The sequence below is a fragment of the Ambystoma mexicanum genome, chromosome 3q (assembly GCF_040938575.1).
Source record: "Ambystoma mexicanum isolate Mex_15411 chromosome 3q, UKY_AmexF1_1, whole genome shotgun sequence".
NCBI lineage: Eukaryota > Metazoa > Chordata > Amphibia > Caudata > Ambystomatidae > Ambystoma > Ambystoma mexicanum.
The window spans coordinates 809767196-809781467 of record NC_090926.1 but is presented as its reverse complement, the minus strand read 5'-3'; the positions used below and the strand labels follow the sequence as shown (position 1 = coordinate 809781467).

Here is a 14272-nt window from a genome sequence, read left to right as displayed (position 1 = left end):
CGAGACTTGCACCCGCTGCCAGGAACCACTGCCACCGCTGGAGGATCCTTCCCACTTAAGGTGCCGTGTTCCACCTGGCTTCCCTTGCCACTGACTGTACGGGGTAGATTTAGTCCCCGGCTTTCGAACCTGGTTTAGCCTGGGACACCCTGGCTAAACGTTTCTGAGCCTCTCTAAACTCTTTTCGAACTCTCTGCAAGACTTTCAAAGCCTAGTGTGACTGTGTGATCTTGGGCGCATTTGTGCTCTGCTCTCTCTCTAAGAGTGGGCCCAGCCTATGGACTTTGGCTCATAAGTGACTTTTGCCTTTCTGCCTTGCTAAAAGAGTTCCTAAATCTTAGAGTGGTGTATCTTCACATATTCTGTCTTTTTCCCTCCCTTCTTCATGAACTTATTGGAGTGCCATCTATAGTTAAGCGCTCACCTCTGTCTGGAAATAAGTGGTGTTAACTAAGACTTGTCTGATAAGGAATAAGGGTTGTATATATCATAATAGTAACTGTGTTTAGAGTGTTTTACAATAAGAGTGCTGGAGTGTTTCAAACAGTGTGTTTTTAAATAAATAATTATATACTTTGATACCAAAGCTCTGGTCAGTGTTTGCTTGTGCTATTGTGTCTGAGTGCCTATTGTGTATACTTTACATACTGCCTAACTCTTCTTGAGGGAAGTCGGACTGCTCAGCCACAGCTACCAGGTAAATCTGGGTGGTACAGACTGCTACCAAGTGGGTTTACTGCTAACACCTGTAGTCCTAAATCTTTTACAGTGTTCCCAAAGGGAACTGCACAGGTTTCTGCCTAACACCCTTAAATCCCTCCTTCTCCATTCTCCTCCTTGAAACCTCCCCCCTCTCTGCTTCCCCCTCCCCCTTTTTCTTCCCCTTGATTTTCATCTCCCCTCTCCTACCCTCCTCTCTTTCTCTTCAATTTCCCTCTTCTTACTCTCCACCATGCCCTCCCCCACCCGCCTAATCCCACTCCCTATTCCCCCTCCCCTTCAGTTAATTGCTCTTGTCACTGTTTTATAGAATGATTAAATTAATTTTTTGCTTCATCTGTTACATTGTTGATGTTGTTATGTATAATGTTGTTCCACTGTACAGCGCCTTGGTGTAAAGCGCTCTATAAATCAAATCAAATCAAATGAAAGGATCCAGATTTAAGTTGATATAAACTGAATTCCCTGTATCAGTAAAATATGCAAAGCCTGTTCCAATTTGTTTGTTTTGTTTGTTTATTTTATTACTCCTACGTCCCGTCCCCTTTCCTTCATACTTCTGGGACATTCCTCCGTCCTGTGGGACGGGACCGGAGCACTTTGTAAAGCATCAAAAAATCTTTGCAAACATTTTTTGTCCTTCCTCTCTTTCCACGTGGCGTACTGCATGCGACCGTAACCCCGCCCATCTCAGCTCCGCCCCACGCATCGCCCATCAGTCCATTTCTCCGCTCGTTCGGGACTGGACACACTTGCATCTGCAGAAGAATTTCTTCCTTTTTTCCTCCTCTCTGGCTCTCACTAGCGATTGCGTAGTAGTCTGTCTATGCCGTTTAAGCTAGACTTCCCGAATTGTTCTTCGTGTCAGCGGCGCTTCGCGAGGGCGGATCCCCATCCTCTTTGTTTAGAGTGTTTGGGTCCCGATCACCGTTGGGGACTCCTGTTTCTATTGCGATTCCCTTTCTGTCCGGGCGCTTCAATGCCGATTGGAGCGGTGGGAGGAGGTGTTCCAACGCGCTCCCCCATTGTATTTTCTTACGTTCATCGAAGAAAAGAAGAAACGCCCGGTGAGTTCTTTACTTTTTAGGGCACCATAGCCGGGGGACTCCTTCCCGGGGTCTTCGCTGTCCGGGAGGAGCGTCAACCGCTCTGTCACCGGGGCTTGCCCTGAGGTGCCTTCTGGGCCTAAAAAGTGTACAGGAGTTTTCTCCGAGGGTCTCCGTAAGGGGCCTGTGGACACCGGAGTGCAATCCGAGGCCCCTCCTGTGGAGGCTGCTTGTAGACCCAGTTCTACTGAATCTTGGGCTACCGGAGCTCGCTCCGAGGCCTCCTTATTGGCCTCCCTCAAAAGTACCGGGGTGCGCCCCGAGGCCTCGGCTGGGCTTGGTGATACTGAACGTATGTTCGAGGCCCGCCGTGAAGAGGCTTCTACCGGACCCGGGTCAGAGGTTCCTCGTACAGAGGCTAAGGCAACCAACAGTTCTGAGAGGCCTGAGAAGGCCTTATCGGTGAAAGGTGTTTCTCACCATTCCCGCTCTTGTGGCGACGTCAGAACCGTTGAGGGGGCAAGGAGTATGTTTTCGAACCGTAGTTCCTCCTTTACCGGCAGTGCCGAGGTCCTTCCTGTGAAGGCTAGTTTGGCTATTGGTATGTCGCAGAAACATCCCAGGCCGCATAGTACTGGCTTGGCCGAGGTTCCTTGTGCAAAGGATAAAATGAAGACCCCTGATCCACCGATGGCGACCCCTGCCTCCCTTCCACACGTGCCGCAGTTCCCCTCAGGTGACGACAACATGGCAGCTGTTCCCGCCAAGACCACAGCGGCCATTTTTGGCGCTTCCCCTACAACTACGCCATCGGCCTCAGGTGTAGGGATTGGTTCTGGTTCCTTGTGCGCATCCGTTTCGTCCGGTTTACGACTGGAACGCTCGGATGCCCCTTCCGCACAACATCTCGCTGCCTATGGGTTCGGCACCCTTGATTTATGTGGACACCCCTGGGGATCGGCCTGCTTGGCAACCCTCCCCTCTGCGACCCTAGAATTCTCCCCCTCATGAGAGACCTTCTCTGGCAGCTCCAAAGCTTTCTCTGGAAGATGCCATTTTCGGCAAATTTCAGGTACTCATGCGTGTGTACCGACCCCATGAGAGTATTTCAAGGGTCTTTTTAGGGAGATATGCCCGCCTGTGCCACTGGTTCCACCCACACCTCCTGTGGTTCCGCCGGCGTCGCCTTTGCCTGCGGGGCCTCCCCCTACCCTTCCACCCTTGCCTCCGTTGTCCCCGGTGGACAAGGCGGTGCCCAACCTGGTTCAGCAGGATCCTGACCTGTCAGATGATGCGCAGAGCGATCAGGACAGCGAAGACAAGCCCTGCTCTATTAGAGCCTTTCACGACCGGGTGCTGGACATGTGTCTATTGGATATCCCAGTGCCCGAGGCACCCGCTAGGCAGGAGGGTGTGCTTTCGGGGGCGTTCACCTTGTCTCCTTCGGAACGTCCTGGCTTGTTCTTGCAAAAGGACGTTTTGGCTGAGGTCCGTAGAGTCTGGAGAAACCACACTGGACTTTTCGTCAATAAGAAAATTGACGCGCGATACAGGCTGCATTCCTCGGAAGAGGTGGTCCTAGCATCTTGTCCTCCCCCCTCCTCCACGGTGGTGGCTGCGGCCCCTTTACAATCCAGGCCTGCAGCATCCTCTTCTACGACGGATACTCAGGTTCTGGGGAAAGAGGACAAGCTCCTCGACTCCCTTGGGAGGAAGATTTTCACTAACTCGGCCCTGCAGCTACGGCAGGCCAATGCAGAACTGGTGTTAGCGGGGGCGAATATGAAGATGTGGCAAGGTCTGTCGGAGTTCGAGGAGTTCATTCCGGTCGAGAAGCTGGAGGACTTTAAGGCAGGATTGTCGGATGCCAGGGTCTTGGCCCAGGATCTGCAGGAGGCCGCGGCTCATCACGTTGACACTTCGGCTCGGGGCCTTATGCTTGGAGTTGATACCTCTCGGCAGGCTTGGTTGCAAGCCACCAAGTTCTCAAAGGAGGTGCAGGACAAAATGTTGGACCTGCCGTTTGACGGTAAGGAGCTTTTTCATTCCTCAACGGATGTGGAGCTGACCAAAATGAAGGACAGCACCCAGACAGCCAAGTCCTTGTCTGTCCTGGTTAAAACCCCTTTTAGGACCCAGAGACCGTTGTCACAAAGCCAGCCCTCCTCTGGTTTTAGGGGGTTTCTAAATCAGAAATCCCGCAGAGTGGATACCCCTTAAGGGAATTCCCGCTTGAGGCAGCAGCAGACTCGTTTTTTTCCCTGTTCCTCAGCCTCCTCCTCAGGTTCAGGTGGTAACACCACCGAAAAACCTGCCAAATGAGGGTTCTCTGCGCTCGCACGAGACCCCGTGGGAGGACGCATTGCTTCTCATTAGGAGGCATGGCAGACCATCACCGAAGACCGGTGGGTCTCGTCAGTCACTCGGGCGGGCTTCCGCTTACCTCTACCCCCTACCCCACCCTTCAACCCTCCTTTCCAGCAGTCGGGGTCGCCCTCCCTCAGAGCCAAGGTTCAGAAGCTGCTGGACCTCAGAGCAGTGGAACCCGTTCCCCTAGGGGAGCGAGGGGAGGGCTTCTACTCCCGACTGTTTACGGTGCCCAAACCCAACCAGGCTGGCCTGCGCACCATCCTAGACCTTTCCCAGTTCAATCTTTTCCTACCCCTAGAGAAATTCAAGATGATCATGCCCGGCCAGATACGGTTCACTTTACAGATGGGCGATTGGCTCAGCGTGGTGGACCTTCAGGATGCGTACATGCATATACTGATCTGGAATCCACACAGGAGATACCTCCGTTTCTCTGTGGGAGAGGAGCATTTCCAGTTTCGAGACCTTCGTTTTGGCCTCAGCTCAGTGCTGCGTGTCTTCACAAAGATGATGTTGGTGATTGCAGCTTATCTTCGTCTGAAGGGTATCCATGTGTATCCGTATTTGGACGATTCACTCTTACGTGGCCCTTGCCCGGTGAAGGCCGCGTGCAATCTGCAGTCTCTCCTCCAGCTCCTGTTCCATCTTGGGCTGTCGGTGAACTTGCGGAAATCTTTCATGATGGGGTCTTTCAGGACTTGATTTTCCTGGGTTGTCGCTGGAACACGATCGACTGCAGAGTTTAGCTGACCAGGGACAGAATGGCGGATCTGTTGGCCATGTGTCAGAGATTTGCGCAGTCGGAGAGCATGTCGGCCTGGTGGTTCCAGAGGCTTCTGGGACTCATGGCTTCCTCTGTCTTGGCCTTACCTCTCGCTCGTCTCAAGATGAGGCGGACTCAGATGGCTCTTCGGAGTTCTTGGTGTCAGACAGTGGATCCGGACTCCAAGTTGATATTGATTCTGGCTTCCATGAGAGCAGACCTGGAGTGTTGGTCGTCTCTCAGCAACCTGTCGGTGGGTACGGGCTTTCAGGACCCAACCCCGATGGTGACGGTCATGACGGACTCCTCCCTACTGGGGTGGGGTGCGACGTTGGATCTTCTTCAGGTCTCTGACCTTTGGTCGCCTCCGGACAAGTTCCTTCATATAAATCATGTGGAGAGTGGTCCGTATACGCACGGACAATGTGGTGTCAATGTATTACATCAACAAGCAAGTCTCCCCCGCTCGTGGACCTGTCCATCCAGATTTGGGAGTGGGCGGTTCGTCATGGTCTTTGGCTGGTAGCAGTACACATCCCGGCCCAGCTGAATGTTACGGCAGACGCCTTCAGTCGGCGGACAATGGTCAGCTACGAATGGGAGCTGAAGGCGGAGATCCTTTCATGGATTTTCCTGCGTTGGGGAATGCCGGAGGTGAACCTCTTCGCGACGTAGGCAAACAAGAAACTTCCTCTGTATGCCTCCAGGAATGGCCTGGGAGCCTCCTCTCTGGGTGATGCTCTCGAGATTCCTTGGCACAACATGAGGGCCTATGCTTTGCCGCCTCTGCCTCTAATTCATCGGACGATTTGCAAGCTGAAGAACACGGTGAACTGTTCGCTTCTGCTCATAGCACCGTGGTGGTCGGCCAGGTTCTGGTTCTCAGAACTTCAACACCTGTAGGTGTTTGCACCGATCAGGCTACCAGTGACTCCCGATCTGCTTCACCAGGGCGATCAGCAGCTGTGGCACACCTCCCCACAATCGTTCAGCTTGGCGGCATGGTGCCCGAGTTCAGGTCCTTGTAACATCTCAACCTGTCTGCTGATAACATGCACATTATTCAGGCAGCCAGGAAACCCTCAACTAGGTCTCAGTATAGGAGCAAATGGCTTAGGTTCTGTCATTGGTGCTTAGACAAACAGCTAGACCCCAGGGCGGCTACGATTGACACTGTGCTGTCCCTCGTATCCCACCTATCAGAGTCGGGCATTCACGTTTTGTCATGCAGAACGTATCTTTCGGCGGTATCTGCCTATCTCTCCACGGACCAATGCTCTTATTCTCTGTCTAATCCAGTGATTAGGAGACATTTTGCAGGTTTGATGCGCCTTCATCCCCCAGTTCGCAAACTGTACCCGACGTGGGATCTGAACGTGGTCCTTACAGCGTTGTGCCATGAAGCCTTTGAACCAATGGCCACGGTGGACCTTAAGCACCTTTCGTGGAAGGTGTCTTTTTTTTTGGTTGCTGTTACTTCAGCGAGGCGCGTGAGTGAGCTCAAGGCTTTGTCAGTGGAGCATCCCTTTTTGGTTTTCCACAAGGATAAGGTGGTCCTATGGACGAATCCTTCCTTCCTGCCGAAGGTGGTCTCTGATTTCCATCTGAATCGGTCAATCTCCCTGCCAGTCTTCTTTCCGACCCCCTGCTTCAGACACAGAAAGGGTTCTGCATTGTCTAGATGTTAGAAGGGCTCTTAAGTTCTATTTAGACAGAACATCGGAATTTAGGAGCTCTTCTCAACTATTGGTGACCTTTGGTAATCCACAAGGTAGACAGGCCTCTAAGGCGACTACCTCCAGATGGATCACGGCTTGCATTACAGAGGCTTGCACTGTCCAAGGGTTGCAGCCTCCCAAAGGTATTCATGCACACCTGGTGCGGGGCAAGGCGGCTGCTGTTGCCTTTCAGAAATATGTCCCCTGGGAGACCATTGCAAAAGCGGCTACATGGGCCTCCCCATCTGCTTTTTGTAAGCATTGTTGGCTCGACCTGAGCTTCAGATCTGATGCTCAGTTTGGCCAGGCTGTGTTGAAGAACCTTTTTCAGTAAGGGTTTTTTCCATCCACCCGTAGTTCCTGTAAGGAGTGTTTGGGAATGTCCCAGAAGTATGGAGGAAAGGGGACGGGACGTAAGAGTATAACCACTTTACACACAGTAGTGACCACCTTACACCTAGTCCATAGTCCCCTTTCCTCCATACACCCGTCCGCCGTCCCCTTTAATAAGGTTCCTCTGTTATTGCTTTAAGGTCTCTGACCTGGCGATACAAAAGGACTGATGGGCGATGCGCGGAGCTGAGATGGGCGGGGTTACAGCTGCGTGCAGTACTCCGCGTAGAAAGAGAGGAAGGACAAAAAACATTTGCAAATATTTTTTGATGCTTTACAAAGTGCTCCGGTCCCGTCCCACAGGACGGAGGAATGTCCCAGAAGCATGGAGGAAAGGGGACTATGGACTAGGAGTAAGGTGGTCACTACGGTGAGTAACCTGGTTATTATATAGCGCGCCTGACCCAGGGGTATCTGGCCGCTTGGATAATCGTGAAATCGGTTACATGGTAAATTTTAAACAGACGAAATAAATTTATGCAGATAAGATACACTAAGAGTTCAATGAAAATACAATTTTAAGCAGTCAAAAGTGAAAGGATGGTCAGTAGAGCATGGAGATAAAACACAAAGGAGTAAGGATGCGTTAGCATATCGTTGGTATGGTATAATTCGTTTTTGTTGAGTATCCATGTGATAACGTGACTACGAAAGTGAGTGCCATAGCTGTGCAGCTAGAACCGGGAAACTGGTACCCCCAGCTCTTTTGAGGTTGTACTTAGGCACCACCAGGCAGGAAGTATTGGAAGATCTTATGGTTCTGAGAGACAATTTCCATGTGAATTTATCAGTAAGATAAGGTGGGGCTTGGTGGTTGAGTGCTTTATGTGTGAGACAGATAGATTTGTGGTCAATTTTCTCTTGTATAGAGAGCCATTTGTAATGTTTTCTGGTTGCTGAGATATGCTCTCTTCTAGGGATGTTTAATGCTGCTCTAAGCGCATTATTTTGCAGTATTTGCAATTTATTTGTTATGGATTTGTTAGCGCCTAAGTATAAGCCATTACAATAGTCCAGTTTGGACTGTATGAGTGCTCTGGCCACTGTGAGGCAGCTGTGTGAGGATAATCGGTGTCTACATGATCAGCTTGCAAGTGTAGGCAGTGGTAGAGGCGGTCATGTTTACCTGTTTGGATAGATTGGAGTGGGCATCAAGGTAAAAACCTAAAGTTTTTACATTTTTGGCGAAAGGTATATTATTCCCATCAATGAGGATATTTGTGTAGTTGGGACTGAGTTTTGGAAGGTTGTTGGGTGATCCGACTAAGAGTAGCTCAGTCTTATCATCATTCAGGCAGAGGCCATGTGTGCTCATCCATGCCTGAATGATAGTGTAGACTTCGTTTAGCCGGCAGACATCTGTACCATAGGAGCCTGATGGTGATAAGAGTATCTGGGTGTCATCTGTGTAATTAGTGTAGGTGACACCCAGACGATCCAGTTTGTCGAATAGTGGCTTTGTAAAAATATTGTACAAAGTGGGCGATATGCAGGAACCTTGTGGGACTCCGCAAGTGATGGGGATCGGGTCAGCCGCCGCAGCAGTAGGAGAGAAGACACAAATTGTTCTATTCTCAAGGAAAGATTGGATCCATGTGACTATGGAATTGGAGAAGTGTGCTGCTGATGATAGGTGATTGCATAATATTTTATGGTCTACCAGATCAAAGGCAGCCGATAGGTCTAATAGAAGTAGAAAGTTGGGGATAACCTGGGTACCTTGCCTTAGTGAAAAGATGAAAAAACTATGCTTGGCGGCAGGTCTGTTTATTTACTTGAATTGCACCCAAACATGGTGAGGGTGGGATTCTTAATGTCCCATGTGGTCAGCCGAACGCGGACAGACTGCTACATACACACAGGGCCCAAAAGGAGCCACTGTATATACAGGACCAAGGATATAAAACAGGACCCCATAGGGGGCGCAGGACCGAACAGGCCTAGCCTTGAGAAAGCGCTTTCGTTCGAAACACGTGTAGGCTTACCACATGAGACATTAAGAATCCCACCCTCACCATGTTTGGGTGCAATTCAAGTAAATAAACAGACCTGCCGCCAAGCAGCACTCTCCAACAAAACACAAACCTGTGTGGAAAATACAAAGATTTTTCATCTATTCACTAAGTCAAGGTACCCAGGGTTATCCCCAACTTTCTACCAAACAAAAGAGGTGTGGGCTACACATCAGCCACAACCTGTGACCTTGCCGCAACAACATAAACCAAGGAATCCCATTATCAGAGCTCAGCAAGGTTGGTTCCAATCTAGAGCCCACAAACCCCCCCAACCACCCCCGGTCTAATAGAAGTAGGATGGCGACTTTGCCTTTGTCTTTTAACTCATCAATTTGACTTTTGAGGTCAACAAGGGCAGTTTCAGTTCCATGCTGAGATCTGAAGCCAAATTGTCGGGTTTCGAGCAGTTGATTAGTTTCTAGATAGTCTTGAATTTGCAAGTATGCAACTAGTGCGTTTCTAGGTGCTGTGCACGGAGTCACAAAGAGAGAGTAGGCGATTCCCCCATCTCCACTCTTTCTTTGTTCCACCTACTTGCAAACCTGACCTGTAGGATGTTTTTCTTGTTACCATAGAACCACTTTCCCTTTAGAAAGAAACATAAGACTCTTCTTTTTGTACCGTATCTCTTCCTGTTTCTTTTGTGTTGGTGTTAACCGGATAACCTTGCTTTCTGCTGCATGTACATTCCGTGCTGCAGGATAGTACCTGTGTAAGACGCCCACATTGGCGTGTTTTACCCAAGCATTTCCAGAGCTCTGCTGCTGGTAATGCTTTGTCAGGTCATGTACTTTCCACGGGTGGACATTTCTTTGTTCTCACTGGGCTTTCCAAATATGTTACGGTTGTTGGCTCAACAGGAGTTCTCTTTTGCCCCTTATTTATTGCTAAACTATGGTACTTTTTTGTTGTCTGGATGTTTTCCTCCTTTTTTCTGTCTTGTTTAGTGATTAATTGTACTTTTCAAATTTTGTTGATGCGCCTCTAGCAAGCTACTGGACCTGCTGGCAAAAATGAAGAAAAGGTTCAGGTTCTAACTGATAACATTGATGGACTCCTGCAGCAGGTGAGAATTTGCTGTGTGTAGCTGCATCAATTAAAACCCCTACGGAGTATTAATGTCTGTTCTTTTTTTTTCCCTTTAAGATTGAAGAACTTGGATCTGTGGGAAAGGTAGAAGAGGCCCAGGGCATGATGAAACTTGTTGAGCAACTCAAGGAGGAGAGGGAGATGCTCATGTCTACAACATCAGTAAGTTGATTTGGCTTATAACTAAAGTACTGAAAACAACAAAAGGGTATACAATGTAGAAAGGTGTATGATTTGTGTTCTTAAAGTATAGCACATCTCTTCACCCAGTTCCTCTCATTTGTCAATGCATGGGAACGTCACCCCATTTGAAGTTAGGCAAAATCTTCATTGATGTAAAAAACCTAAACTTTGGCCATCAATGATGCGTTCCATGCATACATTACCAAACATTTCATTTTTTATTCTATCTACAAAGATAACTAGAACACACCATGGTCTGATTATTCAGCTGCACAATGTGCGACTTTATTTAAGAATTTTAAATCTTATTTGTTTTTTAAATAAATTCTTTACTTTCATTATTTTTTAATTTCAACATTAATACCAACTGCATCAACAACTAAGATTGACCAAAAACACCTCCAGGACTAGGTGTATCAATACGTGTCTAGGGATTTCCCTCTGTGGAACCCACATCCATTACCCCAGTGTTACCGGGCTGAGGATCACATTATCCATATGCACCCACTGCCTCTTTGTGTCAGGATCTAGGTGGTCCACCATAATTCGCAGCTGTAACTCCCTACAGTATGCTCCCAGGTCTGGGAATCCTAGCCCTCTGTCTTCCTTAGCCAACAGGAGCACCTTTTGCACCACCCTGGGCTTGTACCTGCCCATAAAAATCGCAAGAGAGCCTTCTGGATTGCAGTCAGGAAGTGGGCCGGTATTACTGTTTGGAATAGGAACAGCAGCTTGGGGAGGACTGTCTTGAATAGGTCCTCTGGTTTTCTGCTGATTTCTATCTCCAGGTAGCGGAAGCCTTTCTGCTGAGTCTGGAATCCCCATTCCCCTATCAGGTCTATATCTGCCTGCTCCCACTTCCCCACTACAAATTCCACTGATTTGGACAGATTTACCTTGAACCTTGATCATTCCCCATATTCCTCTAGTCCCCTGAGGAGGGCGGGCACTGATGATTGCAGTTTGGAGAGGTAGAGCAGCGTGTCGTCTGCAAAGAGATTTGCTTTGTATTCCTTTCCCCCTGTAGATATTCTTGTAATATCCCTTGATTGACGGAGATCTATCACCCATGCCCCCATCACCAGGGCGTATAGTAATGGTGACAGGGGGAACCCCTGTCTTGTTCCCCTGTGGAGCCCTTTTGATTTAGACCTGTCACAATTGACCGCTACTTTGGCTCTTGGGGTATGATACAGGGCTTTAATCCATCCCTTGACATTGCTCTCCCATTCCCATCTCCACCAATACCTCTTCCATGAATGTCCAATTCACCCTATCAAATGCCTTTTCAGCATCAAGAGAGAGGACCAGGGCTCCCTCTCTCTGCGGTTTTGGGTCATATAGGATGTGTAGTGTCTTTCTGAGGTTGTCAGATCCTTGCCTCTTTTGGATGAACCCTGTCTGGTCAGGGTCTATGAGGCCGGGGAGGAGCATTTTCAATTGAGACGCCAGGATGCTTGTGAAGATTGTCGCGTCAACGTTCAGTAACAAGATAGGTCTATATGAGGCGCAGTTGGTTCTGTCTTTGCCTGGGTTGGGAATCAGTTATAAGCGCCTCCCAGAAGGTTGGAGCGATATCGGCTGCCCCCCTTATGGAGTTAAAGACCTTAGCTGCCCCACTATGGCGTCCTGAAACTGCTTGTAAAAGCCTGCCATGTATCCATCTTCCCTGGCACATTTCCCGTTTTCAACCGACCTGTTGCCTTTTTGACCTCTTACTGTGTTATTTCCGCTTCCATCATGGATTTCCCCTCTGTGGTAAGGAGGGGCATGGGGAGCCTGCCCAAGTATTCCTTAATCGCCTTTCTTTGAGCCCTGGCTGGTTGTGTGTACAGAGTTTCATAGAATCGGAAGGCGATAGCTGGCAGGCCCAACCATCAAAGGCCTGGCTTCTAATGCTGTTTGGCTGTTTGCGGCTGTAGCCAAGTATCTGTTTGACGCTGACCAGAAAGGAGGGCAGGAGGCCCCCTCCCCTCACACGGAAGTTGATCGCTGTGCAACACACATGACATCTTCTTCTTACCATACAAGGGTAAGGAATAGAAGTTGAACCCCTTCATGATTGTGCAGACTGCACTCTTTGAACGAAACCCACGACCCAACCAGCCGTGTCGTCTGCCTACACATTACCCCGCCACCTGAGCCCAACGCGGCTATCCACGAGGCCTACCAAAATGGCAGCCTTGTTTACTGCTCAGCCGTTGCCTAGTGACAGGAGCAACACGCACCCACAGACGATGCTGCAACCCCATTGGCCACCGCACCCCTCATCTCCGGAAAACCGGAAGGCGAGAGCCGGCAGGCCCTCCCATCAAAGGCCCGGCTTCCAAGGCTGTTTGGCTTTCTGCGGCTGTCCGCGGAGGGACGCAGCAAGATGCGCTGAAACAAAGGCCCTTCACAGAGCTCCCTTGTACTACCAGATGCCACGCCATACACCACTGCAGGAACTTTCCCAACTTGAAATGACAATTAACATTTTACCAGTCAAGGTAACATTATAATAAGTCAAAAGTCACACACCGCTTTGGTAAAACCCACCCAAGCCAACCTCCGCTATGTGTTAGTCCACCTCGGCATTATGAACTAGACCACTTCACTGTAATGCTCCATATTCGCTCTGCATCCGCCGCACTCATGAGGCAGCCCACTCCAGCTAAATGCATGCTCTCTATGGCAGCACCTGGTCCTCACATAACACCCTCATGCGTAAATTAGCCTATTGTACCCAGAAATTGATTCGCTAGCTATTCTGCATTTGAACTAGCCTGTTGGTACTAGCATTGAACTACTAGCTACGCTGCATTTGAACTTGACTGTTACTAGCATTGAACTACTAGCTACGCTGCATTTGAACCTGTCTGTTGTTACTAGCATTGAACTACTAGCTACACTGCATCTGAACTAGCCAATTGCTGTTACCAGCATTTGATTCACTAGCCACGTTGCACTTGAACTAGCTTATTGTTACCAGCACTTGAGTTAATGAATTGTTCCTCAAGCAATGCAATCCTGATAGGAATTTCCATGCTATCCTTACTGTAATATTGTAATTACCTAATGTTCATTGCTGAACCTGCATAGGGCATACTACTGTCAATACACTCATTCCAATGCATCACTCTACTCTACACTACACATGTCAGCACCCCTATCTGAACGCACCACACTCCACCTCACTATCCTCTCCACTCTGGCCATATAGCGGCATGTTTCGCACGCCCACAGAAATCTTGCCATCACCAGACCCCAGACAAACCCCTGCTATAACTAGGCAAAACACCCAGCTCAGCATTCACCCTTGCTCCGCCACAGGCTCCTTAGACCCAGAGCTTGCACTAAATCGCACCCTACTACTCACCGCAGTACTCCACCTACCTCGGAAACCTCAAACTGAGCTCCTGGACCTCCATTCTATCAACGCACACACCTCATTCTACCCACCAGCTTTCCAACTCCCATCTTCACACCCATCACTCGGCGCACAGCCCCAAACCCCCTCCTTCCTCCCTGCCAACCACATACCCCAGCCCAAACTCCAGCACAAATGCCCATCGACCGCCCGCTAAACTCTACACTGAACAAATGCGCACTCATCAACGCCCGCTCCCTCCCAGCTCATGCACTGGAGATCAATGACCTCCTCACCACTCACAATCTTGACCTACTTGCCATCTCCGAAACCTGGCTCCATGAAGCATCAGGCCCATCCATCTCCATTGCTCTCCCCCAAGGCTACACTATCCTAAGACCGGACCGAAAGACTTCCAAAGGTGGTGGCGTGGCCCTCATGTCAAAGGAAACTCTTTCCATTAGACTCTGCAACCAACAGTGGGATAACCACGCTGATCCCCTCACTGCCAAACTGTCACTCTCCCCGAACTGCCCCATAAATATCTTTATTACCTACAGGCCACCAGGTTCCCCACCTTACTTCCAAAAACACCTCCTCCAAACCTTAGGGAACAACTTAAAAAG

The 14272-nt window shown here is 49.4% G+C and overlaps 1 protein-coding gene across 2 annotated transcripts in view; it reads left to right on the top strand.

The window, feature by feature from the left end:
* The window catches only part of LUC7L3 (LUC7 like 3 pre-mRNA splicing factor), a 986884-nt gene that overhangs the window by 580370 nt on the left and 392242 nt on the right, over window positions 1–14272 (top strand). Inside the window, exons 5-6 of one of the 2 annotated variants that reach the window (XM_069654911.1) lie at window positions 10014–10091; window positions 10172–10276. In XM_069654911.1, coding sequence (XP_069511012.1) covers window positions 10014–10091; window positions 10172–10276 — 183 coding nt within the window. The remainder of the gene's footprint in view (window positions 1–10013; window positions 10092–10171; window positions 10277–14272) is intronic. The other variant, XM_069654912.1, reaches the window with a different exon arrangement.